The 23,667-nt window shown below is 38.2% G+C and overlaps 1 protein-coding gene across 13 annotated transcripts in view; it reads left to right on the plus strand.

Annotated features, from left to right (window-relative positions):
* The window catches only part of DOCK9 (dedicator of cytokinesis 9), a 133,938-nt gene that overhangs the window by 23,489 nt on the left and 86,782 nt on the right, over positions 1–23,667 (plus strand). For 8 of the 13 annotated variants that reach the window (XR_010302391.1, XM_064143839.1, XM_064143842.1 and 5 more), the window contains exons 2-5: positions 11,247–11,363; positions 19,111–19,200; positions 20,837–20,919; positions 21,956–22,025. Coding sequence is in view for 12 of the 13 variants with exons in the window: in XM_064143839.1 (XP_063999909.1) it covers positions 11,247–11,363; positions 19,111–19,200; positions 20,837–20,919; positions 21,956–22,025 (360 nt within the window). In the remaining variant the exon portion in view is untranslated. Of the gene's footprint in view, positions 1–5,710; positions 5,865–11,246; positions 11,364–19,110; positions 19,201–20,836; positions 20,920–21,955; positions 22,026–23,667 lie in introns of those variants that run through there. The other 5 variants (XM_064143847.1, XM_064143849.1, XM_064143838.1 and 2 more) reach the window with 3 other exon arrangements.

Here is a 23,667-nt window from a genome sequence, read left to right on the forward strand (position 1 = left end):
GCTGTGTTCCATCTGCTATCAGTTGGCCAAGCCTTTCTCTTGAACTTGTGAATGTATTCTTTCAGGACATTTATGAAACTTGGCAGTGTTGAGATAGGTGCTGCAGCACTGAATCATCCACTGCCATGTGAAATGTTATGCCTTTAGCAAAGCTACAAGCTAGGCTGCCAAACATGGAAGGCAGTGCCAGAATATCTCTTACTGATATAAATGAGGGTAAGAAGTACTGCCTTTTAATGTTGCTTGTCGTTCTGCTAAAGTGGGGCCATATTTTCATATCAGCTGCTGCTTTAAAAACTCAACTCAAAAATTAGCACCCTCCCACCCCCAATAAAAGAAAAACATCAAAACACCTCTATCATTTTGAAAGATGGTATGAGTTGCCAGGGAATTTCAAGAGCCACAAAGGAATAGAGGACAGTTGTAGGGGTTTAGTAGTTGATGCTTCCAAATCCTTCTGTTTTCACATAGACAGGACATGTAAAACTACTTATTCTCTCCCTCCTCCAGTTGTTACAGGTTAAACAACATTTCTTCCACTACAGCAGCTAATGATAGCTGCAGTTGTAACTGGCAGATTTAGTCAATGCTGATCTTGGCCATTCAGTTGGACGTGGCACTTGGTGCCATGGTCTAGCCTTGAGCTCTGTGGTAAAGGGTTGGACTTGATGATCTGTGAGGTCTCTTCCAACCCTGATGATACTGTGATACTTTGAGTGAGCAAGTTCCATTAAACCAAACTGCTCAGCTTTTGGCTTGTTCCTGCAGTGAGGCTGTGTAGTTATTTCTTCCATCAAATTCAGAGGAAGTTCTCATATGCTGCATTTTTCCTTGCTATCGCTTATTATTCATTCTGTGGTATTGTGCATCAGGACAGCAAGCTTTTGAAGTAAAAAGTGATTTGAAGGAATAAGATGATGTATGTGGGGAACTTGTCTTTTGAGCAGCAGATCTGCTGAATGAATCACTCAGGTATGCTGGGAATGCTGGAAACTTTTACCACTCAGGTATGCTGGAAATACCGAAAACTTTTAATTACCTAGTGTATGTGATGCAAGAAGCAAGCTAATTATTTGGCTGTTGGAAGTAATATGAAAAGTAGTGTTGTAAAAAGTGCCTTGGGAAGCCCTTCAAGCCAGTGGTTGGTGAGAAGATGAAATTAATTGGTTAGATAATAGCCTGAGTTAATTTGCAGGTGGTTCTCTATTTAGCTAGTAATTTCCTGCCCTGTTGGAAATTCAGGCAAGTGACATTTGTAATGACATACATGTTGTACGTGCATTGTTTTCCTGGGTTCTCTGTTGATCCTTATTCAGGTAACTGGCTTGTGCAACAGCTTCACTGATAGGGTGTTTTTTTCATTTGTTTGTTTGAAATTCCAGATAAATGGATGAAAACCACATCCTATGTAACAAGATTGTTTTCAGAACGTCTTAACATCCTGGTTTTCATTTTTCTCTTTTTGAATTGTAATGTTGTGGTGGCTTGGTGTTACCTGCCCCCCCAACTCCTGGCCCCTTTTGGAAATCACTCAGGCTAGACTCAGCCGGCTCTGGAAATTGAATGAAGCTTTAGCTTAGCACTATATACAAGCAGATATTCACAATATATATACAGAAATATACAAGGTAAAAGGTAATACAGAAACACAACAGCCCTCCCAGAAACCTGAGTCCCCAGGAGGGGGCTCACAACTGCCCTTCCCCCTTCTCCTTCCACTCTGTCTTACCCCAGACGTTGCCTTGTGCCCAAGGAAGAAGGGAGGATCAGTCGGGGGGGTTAAGAAGCATGTGGATTGATCAGGTTAGGTTACAGAGAGAAAACTGCAGCCCACAGCCTGGACAGAGAGTGGCTTCCTTATCTACTTAGTGCCATGGTCTAGTTGATTGGACAGGGCAGGGTGATAGGTTGGACTGGATGATCTTGGAGGTCTCTTCCAACCTGGTTGATTCTATGATTCTATGTTTGGGTGCTTGCTCTTATACCTCTCAGCAAGCCTATGAGTGAAGTAGACATCAACCTTGTTTCCTTTTCACAGCGTGTAATCTAGTTCTTCTCACCAAAACGTTCTAGCTAGCTTCAAACTAGCACAAATGTGTTATTGGTAAAACTTTATATCTCTTTATTAAAGTAACTTCTTTTTTTTGACTGCCCTGTGTTTTAATGAGCAGTATCCCATCAGTTGTTTGTTGAATTATTTTTTTTTCACTTAACAGTTTTTTAATGTGAATTAAATTAGTGAGATAATCACCAAGACCTCAGCAGAAAATGTGTTGAAAACACACATAAATTTAGCTATTAAAGTCTGTTTCATGCAGGGTATAGCTCTGGAGATACTGCTTCATGCTTTTGTTGTTAAATAAAAGAAACTATTCTAATTGTGTACTTGTGTTGAAATGCAAGCTAGAAATCACATTTACCATTCAGTAGGAAAGAAGTAGCTTCTGTATCTTTAAACCGTTGGCTTTTTTTTTGTCCCTCATTATGTTTTGAAAAGAATAGGGAGAATTACCCCAAGCAGCACTACAGGCTGGGGACTGAGTGGCTGGAGAGCAGCCAGGAGGAAAGGGACCTGGGGGTACTGATAGATAGTAAGCTGAAGATGAGCCAGCAGTGTGCCCAGGTGGCCAAGAGAGCCAATGGCATCCTGGCCTGCATCAAGAACAGTGTGGCCAGTAGGACAAGGGAGGTTATTCTGCCCCTGTACTCAGCACTGGTCAGGCCACACCTTGAGTGCTGTGTCCAGTTCTGGGCCCCTCAATTCAAGAGGGATGTTGAGGAGCTGGAACGTGTCCAGAGAAGGGCAACAAAGCTGGTGAGGGGCCTGGAGCACAAATCCTATGAGAGGCTGAGGGAGCTGGGGCTGTTTAGCCTGGAGAAGAGGAGGCTCAGGGGTGATCTTATTACTGTCTACAACTACCTGAAAGGGCATTGTAGCCAGGTGGGGGTTGGCCTCTTCTCCCAGGCAACCAGCAACAGAACAAGGGGACACAGTCTCAAGTTGTGCCAGGGTAGGTCTAGGCTGGATGTTAGGAAGAAGTTCTTCACAGAGAGAGTGATTGGCATTGGAATGGGCTGCCCAGGGAGGTGGTGGATGCACCGTCCCTGGGGGTCTTCAAGAAAAGACTGGATGAGGCACTTAGTGCCATGGTCTAGTTGATTGGTTAGGGCTGGGTGCTAGGTTGGACTGGATGATCTTGGAGGTCTCTTCCAACCTGGTTGATTCTGTGATTCTAATCATAGGGGAGAAATTCAGATTTATACTGAATTAATTTAACCCAGATGCATACAAGAGAAGTACCTGACCAGGATTAAAAAAAAAAAAAAAAGTTGCAGTTATAAAGTAGATTACTTTGTTAAATTAACCATATCTATACTGTTTTAAAGTCTTTGTTAGTGTGAGTGTTTGCCTTGTGCATAATAAGGTGCGTTTCTGGTTGCAGTTAAGTATAATTGCAGCCCATCTCAATGAAGCAAATTCCTGTTTGGCAGCTGCATCCTCAAGTAATGGTGTAATTTAATCTAAGCTGTTCTTTACTTCCGTTTTCTGAGAACAAAAGAGGCTGGTGCAAAATAAAAGTGAAGCATAACTAAATGTTCTTGAACTATTGTCTACCTTGATGTACACAGGAAGATCTGTTTAAGTAAATTTGACTGAACTGCTGGTTCCCTTCTTAACTCTTACAGAAGCTTTACCCAGTATTGTTTTCCATAGTTAAGTGTCTATATATATTAGACTGTTTGAAAAGTAAATACATTGAGCTAGCAAAAAACACATAAGCATAGTAAACCATTATTGTCTCGACTAATAGCAAATTTCTTATTGCAGATGTGCTTGCATTGTGGACTGGGTGGGCAATCAATTGGTCAGACTCAATTTCCTGGTTGTAGTGAACTGAAATAACAGCACCATAGGCAGTTGTGAGAGCAGAGAGCAGAAGAGAAAGGGATATCAACATCTTGTTTTAGGTTTGAAAAGTAAGAAACCTGTGCCTGAAGTTGTACCTTCTTAAAAATACTAGCAATAGGTGTGTCTTCCCACAACTTGATCTGCTTACTGCAGATTAATGTGAATTTCTCTTCTGCTAGGAAATAGACAGAAATTCATGTCAAGTTAAGTTTAGGATATCTGTGTCCAAAGAAGTGGAGTGGAGCTGAGAAGTGAATGAAGGTGGTGGCTTAGTTTTCACAGCTGTCTGGTTGCTCTAGTGGACGGGGCATCTAAAATAGGGATATGTTTCTCTGGGGAGTTGAATTTTCTCTCAGATGTATTTTTACTTGGTAAATACAGCCGCTGAGGTTTGTGTACCTGAAGGCTGCAACTCACTAGTGTTAAAATGAGACAAAGGGAAAACCATAACTGCCTTCTCAAAACCTAGAAAAAACTTCTCACCACAGCTCACATTTTGTTCAGGAGCAACTTAGCATACAGTCATAGGATAAAACTACTGCATGAGGGAGCTAGGTTAGTCTAACATTCAAAGCTTCTGAAGATGGCAACTAGGTTCCTTCCATGATTGCTTTGTGCTACTCTAAAGAGTTGTACATAAATGATTTTGATAAAAATGGTTACCTCTTCTTTTGCCAGTGTCTATGCTGAGCAGTGTCTGTAAGTAACAGTATAGTAGGAAAATAGATTGTATTACAAACCTATAGTTGATGCATGGCTTGGGTTTATGTTGTAGCTAAGGACAAGAATGGACCACTGTGTAGCCCTGAATCATGAGACCGAGAGACACTTCTGAAAACTGTTCACAAGACAAGGGGAGACACCCACTCAGTGCTTTGTACTGTCAGCAAAAACAAAGTCCTGTGGAAGCCAAAGGCAGCAAGTGATGGCTAGCAAGTCTTCATGCCTGGAGAGCTGAAGTTCTCTCAAGTGACTTTACTCAAAACATTTCATTGTGTTGGCTTCTCAATTTTTTATTTTTTTTTTAAGGTGAGTTTTGGGCAGTGCTGGAGTTCTGAGCAGGGAGAAATGAGGGCACTAATAAAGTAGTAAATGTGTAGCTTATTGGAAACATTAAGCATTTAAAAGTTGAAGATACAAAGAGGACTTAAAAATCATTTTTGAGTTACTATATTTGTAGTCTGTAAGTTTTTGTGGGTTTTATTTTTGATACTGCAAAGACAATTTGATGGTAAGGTAAATTTTTAATAAGGATTTAGCACTAAGATTAAAAAGAGCATCTTTACCCTCCAAGAAGAGCAACACATCTGTTTGGGGTATTGGTCCTGGAGAATGCACTTGGGTAGTGGCTGGTTGTTGATAGTACCTAGATAAGTTATAGTAATGCTTAAAAAAAGAAGAAAAGATGGCACTTAGTGTTTTATACCTTTAAAGAGCCCCAGTTGTAGGAAAGTGGCCAATTTAAACAATAAAAATATGTTAAAATAACAAAAGCCTTGATTTTGTAAGTGCTGTAAAAAGACTTGGACTGTGTTACACGGTCATTTTAGAAATGCATGTTCCCTTTTGTGTTCAACTCAGCCTTAATGCCTTAAAGTGGATCCACCTTTTTTTTTCCCTTCCAGAGGAATACAGCGTGCTTGGGGGCTGGCCTTTCTCTGTCATGCATTCCCAACCATGACAGATGTAGCAAACTGCAGCTGAGAAGTTAGACTAGTTTGTACTTTCTGCTCCTTGTGCCAGAGAAAAAGCTATTGTTTTCAAAGGATCACTGGCATGTTGATAACTTTGATGCCAAAAACCATACATTTTTGCTACTGTTTGTATTTTCAATCAGAGAATGCAGGCAAGAACAAACAGAAATCCTAAGAAAGAGCTTATTAAAGAGTCCCCTCAGCACCGCAAGGATGCAGGTCCTTGTGAAACAGAAGTGGAAAGTCCTGTGGCAGTGCTGGTAAGAATTGTTTAAACAAGCTATCTCTTTTCATTTTAATAGTTCCAGTTCTGTCTGCTGGTGAAAAAGTACTTACTCTGATGCTAATGAGAACTTAGAATAGTTTGACTTATGAAGAAGTTATGTTTATGATTCAAGTTTTGATTCTGTGTGTGTAGTCTGCCTTTTAAATTATTATTTTCTGTTCTAGTGTACCAAATCTTTGTTTCTCTCCAAGTGTAACTTGGAAATTTGTTTTTTCATACAAGCTGCCTTTTGATATTTGGTCTGCCTAGCGTAGGCTCTTTGAACCTAATGTAAGAACTAGTTATGCTTTAAAATACTCTAACACCTCTGTTTAACAGACCAGCATTTCTTAGTAAAAATATATACATGTATTTGAACTCTCCAAAGGTTGTTCGTGTAATGGTTGAATTTTACTTAAATATCCTGAGAAATGCCTAAATTCAGGTGCACTTCTGTTAAAAGATCTGTATTTCAGTGGCTTCAATGCACATCATTTAGGAACCTGAAGTTGTAAAATAGTTTCCAATGAGGGAAAAATATTTCTCTCTGTGGAGGAAGTAAGCAAATAACCTTTTTTTTCCCTTAAAAAAAAGTTTGTTTTTTTAAATACTGATACACACTTGGTTCTGCTGGAATTTTAATAACCAATCTATAATGAATCTGCCAACTCTCTCCAGATAGGACAATAAATGTTTTTCAAATGCCAGGGGAGGACTGTTAAACGAAAAACTTTTATCAAGAGAAAGAAGTACTTTCTAATTCTTGCTGAAATGCTAATTTTACTTAGTAATATCTCATGCTTGATTTCTGGATTCAAGTGTGATAAACTCCTCTTAATTTGTCTGGCTGTAGTTAAGTTAGTGGGAGCTGTGGTACTCAAATTACAGTCCTCCCACCTTGTCGAAGCTTCATGCTACATGTTTAAGAATTGAACTAAAACATTTCAGCCATCTATATTCAGTGACACACATCTGTCACTTTATGGGAATGATTATTGTATATAGCTAAAAGCTTGCATGTGTGTTACTAAAACAAATTTTCTTTTCCTTTGCACTGTTTTTTTTAGTATCGTTCTATTCAGAGCAGTTGTTAGTAAAATGTGGGTTTTTTTGTATGGGTGTGTTCTGATTTCTGGTCCAGATTTTCATCAGTACAATATGAGCTAATCTTGTGTGTGCTTTCCTGCCTTTGGAATGTTTAACTTTATTTAGAACTGTTTTTATTCCCCCATGAATACTCAGAGAGGATATTAGTGTTTCTGCAAATACTTAAGAGTACTGCAGTTGATCAGCAAGCGTATGTACTTAGTTTAAAAGAAGTGTAAATCATGACTCTTTTAAACCATTTATGAACTACATCTTTACAATTTTCCAGATACTAATTGATTTAATGTTTATGGAGCAATATTCCTCCAGTGTTTCCCCTCCCTTTTTAAATTTTCAGAGTAAGTGGGTATGTTCAAAACAAAGGTCAGTATTTCAAGGAAAAAAACATTTAGGTTCCATGTAGGTCACATGAAAAATGTCTTGGCTGCCATGTCAGTTGCTATTTTGCTCTTAATCAGTTATGTGTGTAGAGCAGCATATATATGGCATATAGTTATAGGTGGTATAATACTCCTTTTTTGCTTCTACTTTCTAATTTGGTGAGGAAAACTAGATGAGATGGTGCAGGGACATTTTGCAACAGGTGTACCGCTGTAGGCACAAAGCACAAACTCAGGTGCTGTGTTTCATTTAACACCAACATTTGGATCCATTTTTATTTCATTGGGTTGTGATGTTGTGGTAGATTTTTACTGCCATGGTGAAAGTAGGTATTTCCTCACTTGTGTAGGGTGCAGTAAGGTGGTAATTAAGGCTGATAACATTGCTAGTCAGTGTGACAAAATGTCGACAGTAGAACTTGTTTTCTCAATTAGAATCCTTAGAGTTGTATTAGTAGTTCTCAGAGCATTTGGAACAGGAGGCTTCTGGTTGCTGTTGTATTACTTCTCATCAACTGTTGCCTAAAACATTCTTTTCAAATGTGGATGTCTTCCTTCTTTATAGACAGTTATGATGTAATTTTCCTAACATCTGAGATTTTTTTCAGCGTTCTTTATCAGGATGAGGCAAAATCAGCTCTCAGAACTTCAAGGAAGTGACAAGATGTTTGTGATATTCATTTAACTGTTTTAAATGTAGTTCACAGAGTCTGCTAAGGTGTCGAGGGAACTGAATATTTATAACTGTAAACATCCCACACAATATTGAAACACTGCTATTTGAGCTATGTGCCTGAACTAACTTTTCATACATAAGTGGGTAGGATCATGAAAGAGCCATCTGCTGTTTTCAATGACGGTATGTTAGAATGTGTGCTCTCTTGTTTTCCTGTTATTTAAATTGGATTGTGTCATAACTTTTTGAAGTTAACAAGCAAGAAGCACCCATGGGGAAAAAAAACCCACATTTAGATTTTCTGGGTGGTGAATTAAAATTTTAGTTGGGGTGAACTGCATTTGTGCTAGTTGTTGTTACCAAATTAGTACATATGCTGTCCAGTTGCATTTTGAAAGTCAGAAGTACTAAGTGCTTATCAAATCAGATGATGTTTCTGGGAAGTTGGATCTTCTGAAGGTCGTGTTTCTGCTTGGAAACTCACTGGCAGTATAAAACATGAAATGCCAGAGCTCCTCTGTCCAGGAGAGCATTGCTCAAGTCTTATTCTAGCATGAGAAGTCTTTGTGCTGATAAGAAAACTTCACAGGACACAGCATGTTTACTTCACAGTCAAAAGAAATTAGAGGGTAGGCCAGAAATAAAACTAGAATTACATCCATATTAACAAGCTGAGATAAATCCTGGTAATACAGAGGGTCTTCTGAAAACGTTTGACATTGGAAAACTCGACCTTGACCATCAACAAAATACTTACAAATAAAAGCATGATGCTTTGTAATTTAGACTGTGTTCACCGTGTTTTGGAAAGCCCTATTCTCTTCTGTTGCATCTGCCTGAAGACTTGGGTAAACAACAGGAGAAGAGTTTTCCCTTGATTTGAAAACAAGGGGAAAACCAGGAAATTTTAACTGTTGTTTATGAAAGAAACCCTGCAGAAGAGCCTGTGTAACTGTCTGTGCTTTGTATGCCTCGTTCTGTGCCTGTAGCCCCAGTAAACACTTCTGTTTAAGCATGAGAACAAGTGATTTAACACATTTCATTCTTTCAAATCTTAGTGACTTAGAAGTTTTGAATTTGTTAATGAGTGTATTGCTGCTAAGTATATGCATTGTGGTAGGTTTTTACAGCAAGTTCATAGCAGCTTATTCCCTCTCACTGCCCTACAGTTTATGTTGCAGTGTTATTCATCATCCCATTCCTTAGGTATAGTTAATGTAATACTTAAAATACTCTAGGGTACATGTGACTTTTGAATGAGATTTTAAGTTGATTTAAAAATAACCTGATTTGGGCAATTAATATTTTGAGTGTGCTGTGGACATAAGATAAAGATCTCATGCTGATGTTTAGTATAAAGTAGTTGCTGTCTTAGTCCAAAATGCCTTACCTCAGGCTAGTGCTGAGAAATAAACAAGATCATATATTCATCAATTTATATGCTGTGATGCCTACTACAGACATACTAGTGCTTGTGCCTCTCTTCTGCTCTTTGTGAGGGCTTGTCAATTTGCAGGTGTATGTGCTAAATACAATTTTGTAAGGCAAATGTTGTTTTGAAACATGAAGCTAACAATGCTCATTGTGCTCAACCTGACCATCCTTTGTTTCCTGAGAAGATAACATTTGTCTCAACTTAGAGGAAAAAGAGAAAAATACTCCCATTTCTTTCCTCTAGTATATAATGTAGGCAATGATTGAACTAACTTAACATTCCTTTTGTCTGATGGCTTTTGATACTGCTTATCAAAACCTATAAATGATATTCTAGCAGATAACAATGTTTGCCATGTAAGTGTCATGACTGCTGTTCTGAACTGCTTCTTACTTCTCACAAGTTTCATACCTATAATACACTGACCAAAAAACCCTAGAGCAGTATGGCAGGTACTTGTTTTCCACAAGAAGACTGTCTGGCTTGAGTGCTGGATCTCATGGAGACATATACTCTTAGCATTCTCTTAGATTACAGAAATAAAAATGCTGGGTTTTGTTAAAAACAAATAGTAACAGTTATGTTGTGTTTGAAAAGACTGACTCTTAGTGCCTGTAAAGTTGATTTTGCAGTTTTTAGTGAGCTAAATTTTGTGTGTGTCAACTGGTTCATAAATCACGTTCAACAAACCTACCCAGTTTCTTGTCTTTTCTCTTGCATGAAATAATAGAGCAGAAACTAGCAGAAACTCTTCTTTTTCTGAAGAGCTTGAGAGAGTCTGCTTCCTTGTGGTGTTGTAGTTTTGGCGAGATGCCAGCGTCACTGTGCTGTTTATTGTTTTCTTTTTTTCGTATCTGCTTCAAACTGATAAAACATCCTCTTCCGTTTGACAAATGACTAAGAAAGAAATGAGTAACGTTTTGGAGGAACCTGAGGAAGCAAATTCTTCATGAACTTTTACAGAAATTATATTTCTGCAAATCAGGTGCTCTACTCAATGGATAGGAGGATGGTGTGGCTTTCTGGTACCACAATTTCAGTCTCATTAATTTAGGGATTCAGGACCTCAGCCTCTAAGACCTTTATACTTTTTAAAAGCCTCTATTGAGGGAGGTTTCTTTTTTAATACTGTGTTCACAACATGTAAGCAAAGCTTATTTTAAGATTCTTTTATCAATTTTATGATTGTGGTGAGGGCCCTAGTTTTTGGCTATAGGGAAAACACGTGCATTTACAACTAACTGGATGCTTTCTGAAGCTGCAGTCTGTGCATCTTTGGGGTTTGACTTAGATGTGCTATGTTTTGTTGTGATGGGTTTTTTTTTGGTTTTGTGTGTGTACCAACAAAATAATTTTAGTTATGCTGTTTTAGAAAGTAATCCTTGTCCAATGTTTTTGCTGGTGGAATGAGAGGAGCCAAAGCTAGCTTTCTTCTAGTCTTTACCTATCACCTTCCCACAACAATTAATAGGAGAAAGGACATAGCTCTTCAGCACCAGGGAGAAAAGGATGAAAATGCTTTTCATGTGGAGCACCACATAAAAGTCCATTGTCCTTTTCAGGCAACAACTTTCCTTGGGTACTGATTAGTGGTATCAGTGCATTGATCTCCAGTGGTGGTGGTGCTTGCTAGTTCAAACAAGATGTCTTAATATGTGAACTTTTCTGACTATATTGAACTGTATGTTTCTTCTTTTAGGAGTATCTTCTTCAAGTAAGTCAGCAGTTGGATTTTTCCCTCAGCATACCTGAATTTATTTTCCTTTTTTTTCCCCCTAGGCAAAACCAAAACTCATAGAACCAATAGACTATGAAAATGTCATTGTGCAGAGAAAAACACAGATTTTAAATGATCCTCTACGTGAGATGCTACTGTTCCCATATGATGACTTCCAGGTAATTTAGTTCTCCTCTCCTTTTTTCTTTTGTAAGACAGATTTTTAACAGTAATGGTATGTGATGAAAGCTTTCCATTTCCTTGGTTTTTAACTCTCTTAAGCAACACGTCTTTCCTGTGAGTTCCTTTACCTGCTCAATTTACTCTGTGAGGCTACAAAAGAAATAGCACAATTTATTAGATTGGTTCAGATTTTAAAGTCTACTGCAACTCTACTGCCTTTTGATGTAGATGATCAGTCATTTTTATATGTTTCCCTCCCTTTCTGACTTAGGAAATCATGTGCTGTTTATTCAAAAAAGGCATCTGCTTTTTTATCATGCTTTAATTCTAAAATTGATCAATTTTTTTTGTCTCACTTCCTTTCAGTGAAGGGTCTGAACCTATTCAAATGAAAGCTGCTTCTCTCAGCCATGAGTTACCAGCCAAAATTGAGTTTTGGCAAAACATCCCCCTGCACAAACAGGCTGTGACTTAAGTCAAGCTCAACCTAGTTTTGTGATCATCTTGCTGTCTACAACTACCTGAAGGGACGTTGTAGCCAGGTGGGGGTTGACCTCTTCTCCCAGGCAACCAGCAATAGAACAAGGGGACACAGTCTCAAGTTGTGCCGGGGTAGGTCTAGGCTGGATGTTAGGAGGAAGTTCTTGCCAGAGAGAGTGATTGGCATTGGAATGGGCTGCCCAGGGAGGTGGTGGAGGCACTGTCCCTGGAGGTGTTCAAGAAAAGACTGGATGAGGCACTCGGTGCCATGGTCTAGTTGACTGGCTAGGGCTGGGTGCTAGGTTGGACTGGATGATCTTGGAGGTCTCTTCCAACCTGGTTGATTCTGTGATTCTATTTTTGTAAAATAAATATTTATCTAAAGAAATAGTTTCAGTACACATTTTTTTGAATATGGTTGTAGATTCAGTTAGCATAACCACCAGAGACTGGAGTCAATGTAAATAGTAAGGAAATGTTCTCTCACACATGCCTATACGTACAGTCAAAATGCCTACCTATATTTGAAAAGTGTGTAGACATCTGAACTGTTTAGGGACTGTACCAGCAGTTTGTTCAGCCAAGTAATTGAAACTGAGTTTATGTTCATGCAGAAATTTGATCATACATTGGTCTCTATCTATAACAGTGCACATGAAGTCTCATAAGTTGCATATGTTCAGTTTATAATGCATTCTCTCTGATCGGTTGTTTACCTGAGTGCTCTTGGCCACTGGTTTTGATATAATTTGTGTGCTTGATTTTCACTGATTCTTTTGTGTAGCCTTTCCACTCAGAGTTGAAAAAAAACACACATTTTTAGCAAGGCATAGATCTTTAGAGAGTAGTTTGGGCTTCACGTGTTCTCAGTCACACATGAAAGTTTGAAGGACTGCAGGTAAGACTTCTTAGAAAAGCAAATTATATTGCTTATGAACATTGTCTAATGATTATGATGATGCTGTGTGGGATCACTCATAAAGATCTCACACCAGATACTGACTTCGGTACTGCAGATCATGAGTAGACTGTACCACCCAGGTCCGCTTCTGCAGTGAGGAATCAAGGTTACTTCTGCTAAGCAAACTCTTGCCTCATTGCCTAGTTCACTTACCTGCCAGGAATATCATCAGGCATTTTGTCTGAGCAGTCTGTGGGATGTCTGAAGCACTTAACTGCTGTTTCCAATGGCCTCTTTTACTATTCCTAACATCAAGACTATGTGACCGTAGGTGGTCTATAGCACCGAGTCTGATCCTAATGGCTGAATTTTGTTCATAAATTGTAATGCCTTTTATCATGTTTTTATTCTGTAGTTGTATTTTCATTGAGAGGGCAGCAGTGAAAGTGCCCATTGCATCAGAATTTTTCCTTCAAGTAACTACAACTTTGGAGTATAGTCAGATTGCCTATTTCTTTATACCTCAGCAGCGTAATATCATAGAATCAACCAGGTTGGAAGAGACCTCCAGCATCATCCAGTCCAACCTATCCCCCAGCCCGATCCAATCAACTGGAACATGGCACTAAGTGCCTCAGCCAGTCTCTTTTTGAATACCTCCAGGGATAGCAACTCCACCACCTCTCTGGGCAGCCCATTCCAATGGCAAATCACACTCTCTGTGAAGATCTTCCTCCTAACATCCAGCCTAGACCTCCCTCAGCACAACTTCCCTTGTTCTGTTGCTGGTTGTGTGGGAGAAGAGACCAACCCCCACCTGGCTACAATCTCCCTTCAGGTAGTTGTAGACAGCAATGAGGTCCCCCCTGAGCCTCCTCTTCTCCAGGCTAAACAGCCCCAGCTCCCTCAGCCTCTCCTCATAGGATTTGTGTTCCAGGCCCCTCACCAGCTTTGTTGCCCTTCTGTGGACACGTTCCAGTACCTCAACATCTCTCTTGAATTGAGGGGCCCAGAACTGGACTCAGCACTCAAGGTGTGGCCTGACCAGTGTTGAGTACAGGGGCAGAATAACCTCCCTTGTCCTACTGGCCACACTGTTCCTGATCCATGCCAGGATGCCATTGGCTCTCTTGGCCACCTGGGCACACTGCTGGCTCATCTTCAGCTACTATCTACCAGTACCCCCAGGTCCCTTTCTTCCTGGCTACTCTCCAGCCACTCAGTCCCCAGCCTATAGCACTGCTTGGGGTTGTTGTGGCCAAAGTGCAGGACCCTGCACTTGGCCTTGTTAAATCTCATCCCATTGGCCTCTGCCCACCCATCCAGCCTGTCCAGGTCCCTCTGCAGGGCTCTCCTACCCTCCAACAGCTCCACACCTGCTCCTAGCTTGGTGTCATCTGCAAACTTACTGATGCAGGACTCAATCCCCTCATCCAGATCATTGATAAAGATACTGAACAGGACTGGGCCTGGTACTGATCCTTGGGGTACACCACTAGTGACAGCTGCCAACTGGATTGGCTCCATTCAGCACCACTCTCTGGGCCCAGCCCTCCAGCCAGTTCAGAGTGAATCTGTCCAAGCAATGAGCTGCCAGCTACATTTTCTCAATTTCCCCTGTATAGTCTTTGGCAAAGTTTCATTTTATACTTTATTTTTAGGAGGACTGTCAAACTTCTGTTTCTTTGTAAGATTTGCTGGAGCAAATGTATGCCAAATATTTTTAGTGTACACATGACTCTCCAATACCTCTTTGAGCTATCTTGTTTGTCTTCCAACACAATGCCTATAAATCTGTCAGTGTATTGAGAAAATAGTGCCAGGTTACAGAACAGAAAACCTTTATGTGCTTAGGTTGTTTGTTTGTTTGTTTTCAGGTTAAAACTTCTAAGCCTGTGTAATTTTCCATGATGATACTTACAGTTATGAAAATATTGATAGGTTGCCATTATAATTTAAATAATGGCATTTTTTTCTGTTTGCCATTCTGCTTCATATGCTTTCTAAAATTCCTTTTTCATAATTTGTTGTGATCTCACAATATGTGGGGATCTCTTGGTAAGCCTCAGCTCAAATCTTTGATACTTCCCTCATCCCCTACAATAGGAACTTGAAACAGTGACCTAGAGTGTTTTGAATTACCTGTATACACATTCAGAACAGTTTATAGGTGGAAATTCCTAATGTGTAAAAAACCTGTTGAAGTAATTTCCTCTGAGTACATTCAGTTTTTCACAGAGTTTTTCCTTGCATTTAGATTGAACTGATTACAATCTGAAAAACACTTGCCTAAAAAGGAAGCCAAGCCCAGCTCATTTTTACAGACATTTTGTCTGTTTTGTTACCAGCAGGGCTCTAAATCTAGCATGTAAAATGCCACTGAAAATACTTTTCAGTGCTAGATGTTGCACCTACAATTTTCCACAGAATACAGAAGCACCTATGTAGTTTCAGTAGCCAAATTGATACTGCTATTGCCCTGGAGCTGTTCAAGGCAGGATTGGACGTGGCACTTGGTGCCATGGTCTGGCCTTGAGCTCTGTGGTAAAGGGTTGGACTTGATCTATGAAGTCTCTTCCAATCTTGGTGATACTGTGATGTATTAACATAAAAATTATTTGGGGAGAAATTGGAGACACATGTTTGTGCTCAATGTGGATAACTTTTTTCCCAGGTATTGCAGTTAGACTACATTTCAGTTATGTTACAGGTGTGTTCTTTCTACAGTTATTAACAGTACTTGCAGGAATTCAGATTTTTGGAAGAAATGCTTTAATGTCTTGATCCATAGTCTTCCCTTCAGTTTGTAAGTCTTCCCTTCAGTTTGTAAGTCTTCCCTTCAGTTTGTAAGTCTTCCCTTCAGTTTGTAAGTCTTCCCTTCAGTTTGTAAGTCTTCCCTTCAGTTTGTAAGTCTTCCCTTCAGTTTGTAAGTCTTCCCTTCAGTTTGTAAGTCTTCCCTTCAGTTTGTAAGTCTTCCCTTCAGTTTGTAAGTCTTCCCTTCAGTTTGTAAGTCTTCCCTTCAGTTTGTAAGTCTTCCCTTCAGTTTGTAAGTCTTCCCTTCAGTTTGTAAGTCTTCCCTTCAGTTTGTAAGTCTTCCCACCTTCAGATCCCTTCAGTTTGTAACTCTTACCACCTTGGAGAACCTAGATATTAAAAAGGACCTGATATGATTTTTAGTTCATATCAATAAAAAAAGAAAGCTTGATTTCATTGGACTACATGTTGCTTGCCTGTTTGTTTGTTTGGTTTTTGTGGATTTTTTTCTTTCTGCCCCTTTTTGTGTGTCTCATAATGAAAGTTATTTGCCTAGTGAGGGAAAGGAGAAAACAAACAAGTACAAACCACAAACAATACACCAGAAATCCCCCAAACTAAATCACTAAGTCACCTTTTTCTGTTCATCTGTGACTGTTCTCCAGAGATGCTCTAAGAAGTAGCTCTAAGCTCAACCCACTACCAAAACAATATTTGGAAGAAGGTGGGATCAGAAAATGTTCTGCTCTGGGAAGACTCATAAAAATTGAAAGATTGTTCTTCACCCAACTGATCTAGTTATATGAACTTTTCCAGATTTCCACTTAACTGCATTTACCATCATTTATTTGAACTTGGTTAGCTGAGGCTATGAGTCTGTTTTCTCTCCTGTTTGGTATCAGCTTTAGTTTTCAGAAAAGCATTAGATTTGCCATGCTTCATTCTGATCTTCAAATCCAAATCAGGCTTGGGGTTCTTTTTTTCTTTCTTTTGAGTTTCTACATTTTTCTTGATGCTATCATATCCAACTAACAGAAAGCTTTGCTGTTTTGTAGTTTCCAGAAGAGCTCTTAGTCAGTAGCTTTCTCCCACATATTGGGCCATTTTCCAATTTACCATTTCAAGTTTGTTTCAGTTGCTTTTTACAAGCTCAGGTTCAGAGTTTCCTGCATTGAATTCAATAATCTTGTTATTCCCTAACTTGTTCTCATAAAATTTATAGGGAGAGTTGTGTTGTGCTTGAAGATCCTTCTAACTGTTAACATCAGTGATTTTGCTTTCATTCTTAGTAATTGAGTTGTGTTGGCTTTTCCATACCTTTGTTCTTGGTAGTCTATTAACTTGTAGTTGCTTTTTTGTCCATTTATTTTAATTCTGGTCCCTGTATAATGTGTTTAATTATTGGAATGGGCTGCCCAGGGAGGTGGTGGAGACACCGTCCCTGGAGGTCTTCAAGAAAAGACTGGATGAAGCACTTAGTGCCATGGTCTAGTTGACTGGATAGGGCTGTGTGCTAGGTTGGACTGGATGATCTTGGAGGTATCTTCCAACCTGGTTGATTCTATGATTCTTTCCTGCCACTTGTCTGAATAACTATTAACATTCTTGATACTCTCAATTATAATCCTGTCAGTTGTTCAAGATTTTTTTTATCTTCTGATCTTTTGCTGAGCAGAGTCTTTCAGAGCCTTGAATGATTATACCCATTAAGTACTCTTCTATCACATTTTTTTGCCTCTTCATGGCTTTCTGTAATGATTGCCAATGACCTGAATTTCAGTACTCAATGGTGAAATGGCCTCATAACAACAGAACATGAATTCAGAACAGACCACCTTTGTGGATCACTTTAAAATCACATGCCCAATGACTGCAAAATATGTTAACTGCAGAGTAGATAAACTATTAAAAAAATTAACTACAAAACACTAAACTGTATTGGTGATTTCCTTTGCAACACATCTTAATCTGTCAATCTTTGTTTCAAAATACCTAGCTTCTGAGTACTGCTTTCATTTGTACAGGAAACATTTATCCAAACGTAGGCTAAACTTATAGAAAATACAGTATGGGTACCTTACTACTCAAATATGCCATTATAATGTTATCCCACTCTTATTTTGAGGGCATTTTGCTGCTCAGCCTAGACACATTTTTACTTCTGTTACTTTATGATTTTGAGCCAAATGATTTTAGCACACTCTCCCTTCTAACTCATGGCTGTATTAACTAAAAGTACCTCTAAAAATAGGTATTATGCCAACTTCACAGAAATAAAAATCAATTCAGGTAATTCAAAGCACTTGAAAATCCATGTGGTTTGAAATCAGGAATATGTTTCCAGAATTGAGAAAACTTAATTCTTAGATAGTGTTAGCATATGACTGGGTATGGTCCTGCATATTTGTCTGTCTGGGTTTTTTTGTGTGGGTGGTTTTTTTTTGTTATTGTGTTGGTTGGTTTTTTTCACTGTTGAAAAATGTATTTGTCCTATTTCATATTTTTGGGTTTGTGAGTTTGGGTCTTAATGCTTCCTCACCACTCCCATCCAAGCAGTTAACATTGTCCTTGTTTGGTAGAGTTATGGAGTAGATGAATGACTTGACCATGAGATTGGGATATTTATAGGTATTTTTTAATAATTTAAATTGTACTTGAACATTCTACCTTCCCAAGATAATGTGGTGGCAGAAATAATCAAGTATCAACACAGGGTACACAAGTATATTTACCTTAACTTGTCTTTCTTTATAACCACTCATAGGTGAAGTTTTTTTCTTCTCATGTTCTTCTCTGATCCTTCCTGGTGCTGCAATGTATGTAGTATAGCTAACTGAATATTCCAGGTCCAGGCTATGCAAACTGTCCTGTATCTCTGACCTAAGCTGTAAGATTACTTTCCACACAGTGTGAAATAATGCTGTGTAGATATGTATTTGCAGTCTACAAGTCTTAATCTTTTACACTTAAAAATGTAATGTAGCCTGAGGCTTCCTTTAGTGCTGGTCTGAGAAGTAAAATGTCATGGTCAGAGATTTCCATGTCTCTATCAGCCTTTCTGTGTTTCTCTGAATTTAGGCATAAGATAGGACTGAGTTCTGACTTGATAGGCTGAAGTATATACTTCAGTGATCCTGGCCTTATTTCTAGACCTTCAGTGCAAGTCACATTTGCCAGCTGAGATCTGCAGTGTAACAAGCTTGCACCAAAAATAAGAATAGTAGTTCCTTTGAGGAAGTGTTTTTATGTGTAATAATAATGCCACTTTTAATGTCTGTCTTCAAAATATTTGAGTTATATTGTCACAGTGGAATAATTTATACTAGTATTTTCTTGCCCATGTTAACAAAATAGAAGAAAACACTTTTCTCTGGCATCTATTTCCTCCTGGTTCTAACCTTGCCCTTGCTTTGGAAGAAGGAACACATTGCTCATCTTCAAATTAAAGTGAATTCTCATTAATTGGCTGGCTGAAAGAGTGTTTTCACAGGATGTTTGCTGCTGAACATCTGTACTGGTTATAATGTTATAATGATTTAATTATTACCAAAATGTCTCATCTTTTTCTTTAAATGCAAACCTCAGTAATGGTTTTTGTTGTTTATCAGACAGCATTATTCAAGCGACAGTCTCGATACATTCGTTCAACAGTTCCTGAAAATGCAGAGAAGGAAGCTCAAAGCTTGTTTGTAACTGAGGTAATACTGGATTTGTATGTGGCTGTGTGTAATAGCAATATTAGACTTGAATTGGTTTTCTTCTGCTTCATTTATTATTTAAAAATCAGGAGAAAAAGCCCTGGGAAAAAAAAAAGTTTAAATATTTATTGCCATTTACTTGTTAATGATTTCAAGGCAAAATTTCCCAGAAGAGCATTGGTGGCTAGAAAAGAAGGATTACAGAATAGCTTTGAATTATGTTGCTAATTGGCTTCTGCCAATAGTTCTCTCACCTTCTTCATGCTTTTTATTTTCCCAGAAGAATATGCATGATTCCTTTACATGGGATCAGGAGCAATAGTAAATTTGGAAAGAATCATTGCGACTTGTTTTCCCTGATCAAGTGTTTCACATCAGTTGTTTATTCACGTTGGTCTTGTATACTTTGTTAGAACAGAGGTGTTCATATTCATAATGCCTGTAGAGGCTGAAATGCATTAGGACTGCTCCATTTGTATGGTTTGTGTAGAAGAAGTATCCTCAAACATAAAATTTGTCATAGTTGCTTCCTTATGTTGGCATTCCTTCACTTCTGACCATGATACTATGTTTTATTTAGTGTCTTGTCGAAGCCTTAGGAATAAAAGGTTTGATTTCTTTTCTCTGTTGTCTCACTGTCTTTCTGCTAATACACTTTAAGCTGGTATTTCAACATCTTAAAAGAAAAGAGATGTCTGTTGCAATTCCAGGAAAACAGAAGGAATTCCATATAGTTGAAACTACCTCTGACTTTGAAACAATTTATCTATAGTGACATATACACTTAAGACCTAACCTAAACAGTTCTAAGATAAATTTGAAGAAGGTAGACAAAGAGGGAGGAACATTATAAGTAATTCATGAAGTTTAATGAGTTTCTACAGAGACAATTTCTTGGCAACTATTAACTTGTGTTTTGAGATACAAAGAAAATATCTTTGAGTTATTAGATACTGCATTTGTGTATATGTAGGCCTTTTTGTGTAACATATAAAATTTTGTAGCCTATGGTTTCTGGGAAAAGATTTTGTCAGTTTTATGTTACTTCGATCGAAGCCAAGATAAATCAGTACTTTCATCTTGTAGCAATATGGGTGGAGTAAAATGGTATTTCCTGTGATCTTGTCCAGAGCCTAATGACACAATTGCTGTTCTACAGTTGTAAGTGTGTAGTTTAAATATCAATTGTGCTGGAAGTATAAATTGAAGAAAAAGAGTATTTTAGTTCTCCCTATGTGTATGTGTAAAATTCTGTTTTAATAATGCATATCTATTTTAATTCTGAGTTTCCTAAAGGCTCAGTCATGTTTTCAGCTGCAGTGAAATGCTGCTTTAACTTCAGACAACTGAATTTGGTTAACCAAGATGCTGAGTTTATTCACCATTTTTTTTTGTTTTATGGGATATCCATCTAGCAGATGATAACATCTCATTGAAGCATGGCACTTGCTGCAAAAAGCTGTATTATGCTAGACTGTATTGCAAAAAAGGGAGCTGTACAGACTTTTCAGAGAATGATGTAACCATAGTGGTTCATAAACAGCCATGATTTAAGAGGATTTTGCATTATATATCTAGAGAATGCTGTTAATCCTCTTCCAATTAACGTTTATGCTTGTTTTTTCCTTTAAAACAGTGCATCAAAACCTACAATTCAGACTGGCATGTTGTTAACTACAGATATGAAGAGTACTCAGGGGAGTTTCGACAGCTTCCAAAGTAAGCAGGTTATAATGAAGAATTTGAATTTGTAGAGGAATTCTAACTGCCTTTAATATAAATGTGTTTGTTACAGAAATGTATTAAGGCATGTAATATGTAACTTGAAATATGCTATATCAGTGTTCAGTAGTCAGTAGAGATGATAAGGATTTCTTTGATGGCATTTATATTGATGAACTGAAAATCTTGTTAAACCATTTTCTGGAAGGATTGCTTTCCTTATTTGTGGACAGGTCAAACCAAGAAATTGTATAATTGACAATGTGAATGTAAGCATTGTGACTAAGACATGTTTAAAACTAAAAAAAATGTTTAGATGAGACAAAAATGGTGATAGCCTGTTTTTGGAGATCTCTTCAGCAGCTTAGGGAGTAAAACCTAACCAAGATGTTTAGATCAAATGTTTGAGCTAGTGCAGATTTTCACACAGTGATTCAAAGCAAAAGCCTGATCAACTTTTATTACAGACTTTCTAAACTGTCTGTTAGAGAAATGTTTTCCAACTTCAGATTTTTTAAGGTGAGTATAGAGATTAGATTCTTAGCTAATCTGAGTGTCTGAATCTCACCACTTGAAGATCTGCATCTTCCCCACTCTGCTGCATCTATCAGTTAAGAAACAGCTTTGTTTCCCTGTGAAAAGTTCTGATGTACTTGCAGATTTTGTAATATTCAAAAGCTGATTTTTACTTGCCCTGAACAGAAACCATGCTGGTCAAGAGAAATGTAAGTGAATGTGTTACCCTAAAAGAAATCAGTGGTATGAATTCTTGTTCTTAAAATGCTAGAAGTGCAGTGCATGACAAGGCATTTGATTCTCTCCATTTGCACATAGGGACGTGGACAAGAAGAACAAAAGAAAGACTTTGGCCAGATGTTAGGAAAATTGCTGGCTAAGAAATAAACTTCCTGAAAAATACCTGGTTTTACTCAGTTATTCTTTTTTTTCTTGTTAGGAAAAGAACATTTTTTTTTTTTGCAGCTATGCAATATGTGTGCAATTTCTGGTATTTAAGAAGTTTTTTCTTTTGTAGTAAAGGGACAAAATCAGAGAAGCTTCCAGTTCATTTATATGAAGTAGATGAAGAAGCAGATAAAGATGAGGTGAGATAACAATAATTCCTTGTTTACTGTTGCTTTCAGTAAATAATATTGTGTAAGAAGAGGTTACAAATTGGGTTAAATGTTGTTGTCCAAAGGGAAAACAGCTGTCTTGAACAATCTGCCTGGCAAAAAAAAGTCTTTTAACTTCCTTTCAAATAGCCTTGTGCTTCTGAGACCTGTTATTTGAGTAGGACAGGTTTTGGCAGATGGTGAAACTGAAGTTTTAGTACTTGGTGATTTATAATCTTTCTTCTGTCTTGTCACACTGTTTCTATGTAATTGGACATATGGAGACAAATATTTCATGTAGTTTAATCACAAAGTTGGTTAAAATCATAGATGAATCTGTTCCAATAGGACAATACACAGCCTTAATTTAGTGTGACAACATCGCATACAGTGTGAGTTAACACTGTTTTGCCACAAATGTGAGTATAGGATAAGGCCTGAAGATCTGATACAGAAGCAAAGGATAAATAAATTGACCAAAACTCCAGGGAATGGTATTTTTTTGTTGTTGGCTTAGTGAAATTAGAGGTACCACAGAATTGGAGAATATTAAAGGTTTGAAAAGGGACCTGTAGAGATCATTCAGTCAAACCCCCCTGCCAAAGCCTGGTCACCTAGGACAGGCCACATAGGAAGGCATCCAGGTGGGTTTTGAAAGTTTAAAGAAGGAGACTCCACAGCCTCTCTGGCCAGCCTGTTCCAGTGCTATGTCACCCTCACAATAAAGAAGTTTCTCCTCGTGTTGAGGTGAAACCTCCTGCATTCTAGTTTATACCTGTTGTTCTTTCTCCTATGACTGGACACCAGCCAAAAGAGACTGCCACCTTCATCTTGACACCCACCTCTCAGATACCTATAACCTTAAGCAATTTTCAAGTGTTTCAGATGCTGAAGACTTTTTTCTCTATCTGCTTCTGTTACTTGTGCGATTTATTTAATTTTTACCACACCCTGTTTCAAAACAGTGTTTTAAGTGCCAGTGTTTTCTTTTCTTACAAGCATTTGAACTCTTGCATTACAGAAAAGACTTGTAATAAAATGAACCCACAGGTTTTTCTAGATGAAATGTGGAAAACAAGCCTAGAGTGTTCATTTGAATAGGGTTCCTGAATGGCAGGTTTCTATTTCCCCAGTGCTGTTGTTAGTCTGCATTGGACAAACGTCCAAACTTTTTTTGGGGGGGAATAATTATGTTTTCTATGATACTGAATTTAAAAGACTTGGCATTACATGCTGTGGTATTACTTCTAACAGCACAATTGACTTAAGAATGAAAAAAACCTAAATGGAGGTATAATTGACTGTGATTGTTACTAGGAAGAATAATTATGTTTGAAATTAGCTAAACAATGAAAAGCTATCCCTTGGCAGTTATCAAGTGGTATGTTTTTTACTAGAAAGTGCAAGTGGAGAGGACTGCTTGTTTCCTTCTGCCTACCTTCCTGTTAGGACAGGAAGGAACATCCTATCCTTCTTAGAGGTAGTCGTTGGAGAAGCAGCCTGCTTCTCTTTAAGGAGCTTCCAATATAAGAAAAAAGCCTGCTAGCAAGAAGAGAGTTCAATGAGAATAGAATGCCCACATAAATTCTTTCCTCAGTGGAGGAATTAATGCAAGAGGTTTTTCTTTCAAACA

Source organism: Pogoniulus pusillus, chromosome 5 (genome assembly GCF_015220805.1).
Source record: "Pogoniulus pusillus isolate bPogPus1 chromosome 5, bPogPus1.pri, whole genome shotgun sequence".
In the NCBI taxonomy this organism is placed as follows: domain Eukaryota; kingdom Metazoa; phylum Chordata; class Aves; order Piciformes; family Lybiidae; genus Pogoniulus; species Pogoniulus pusillus.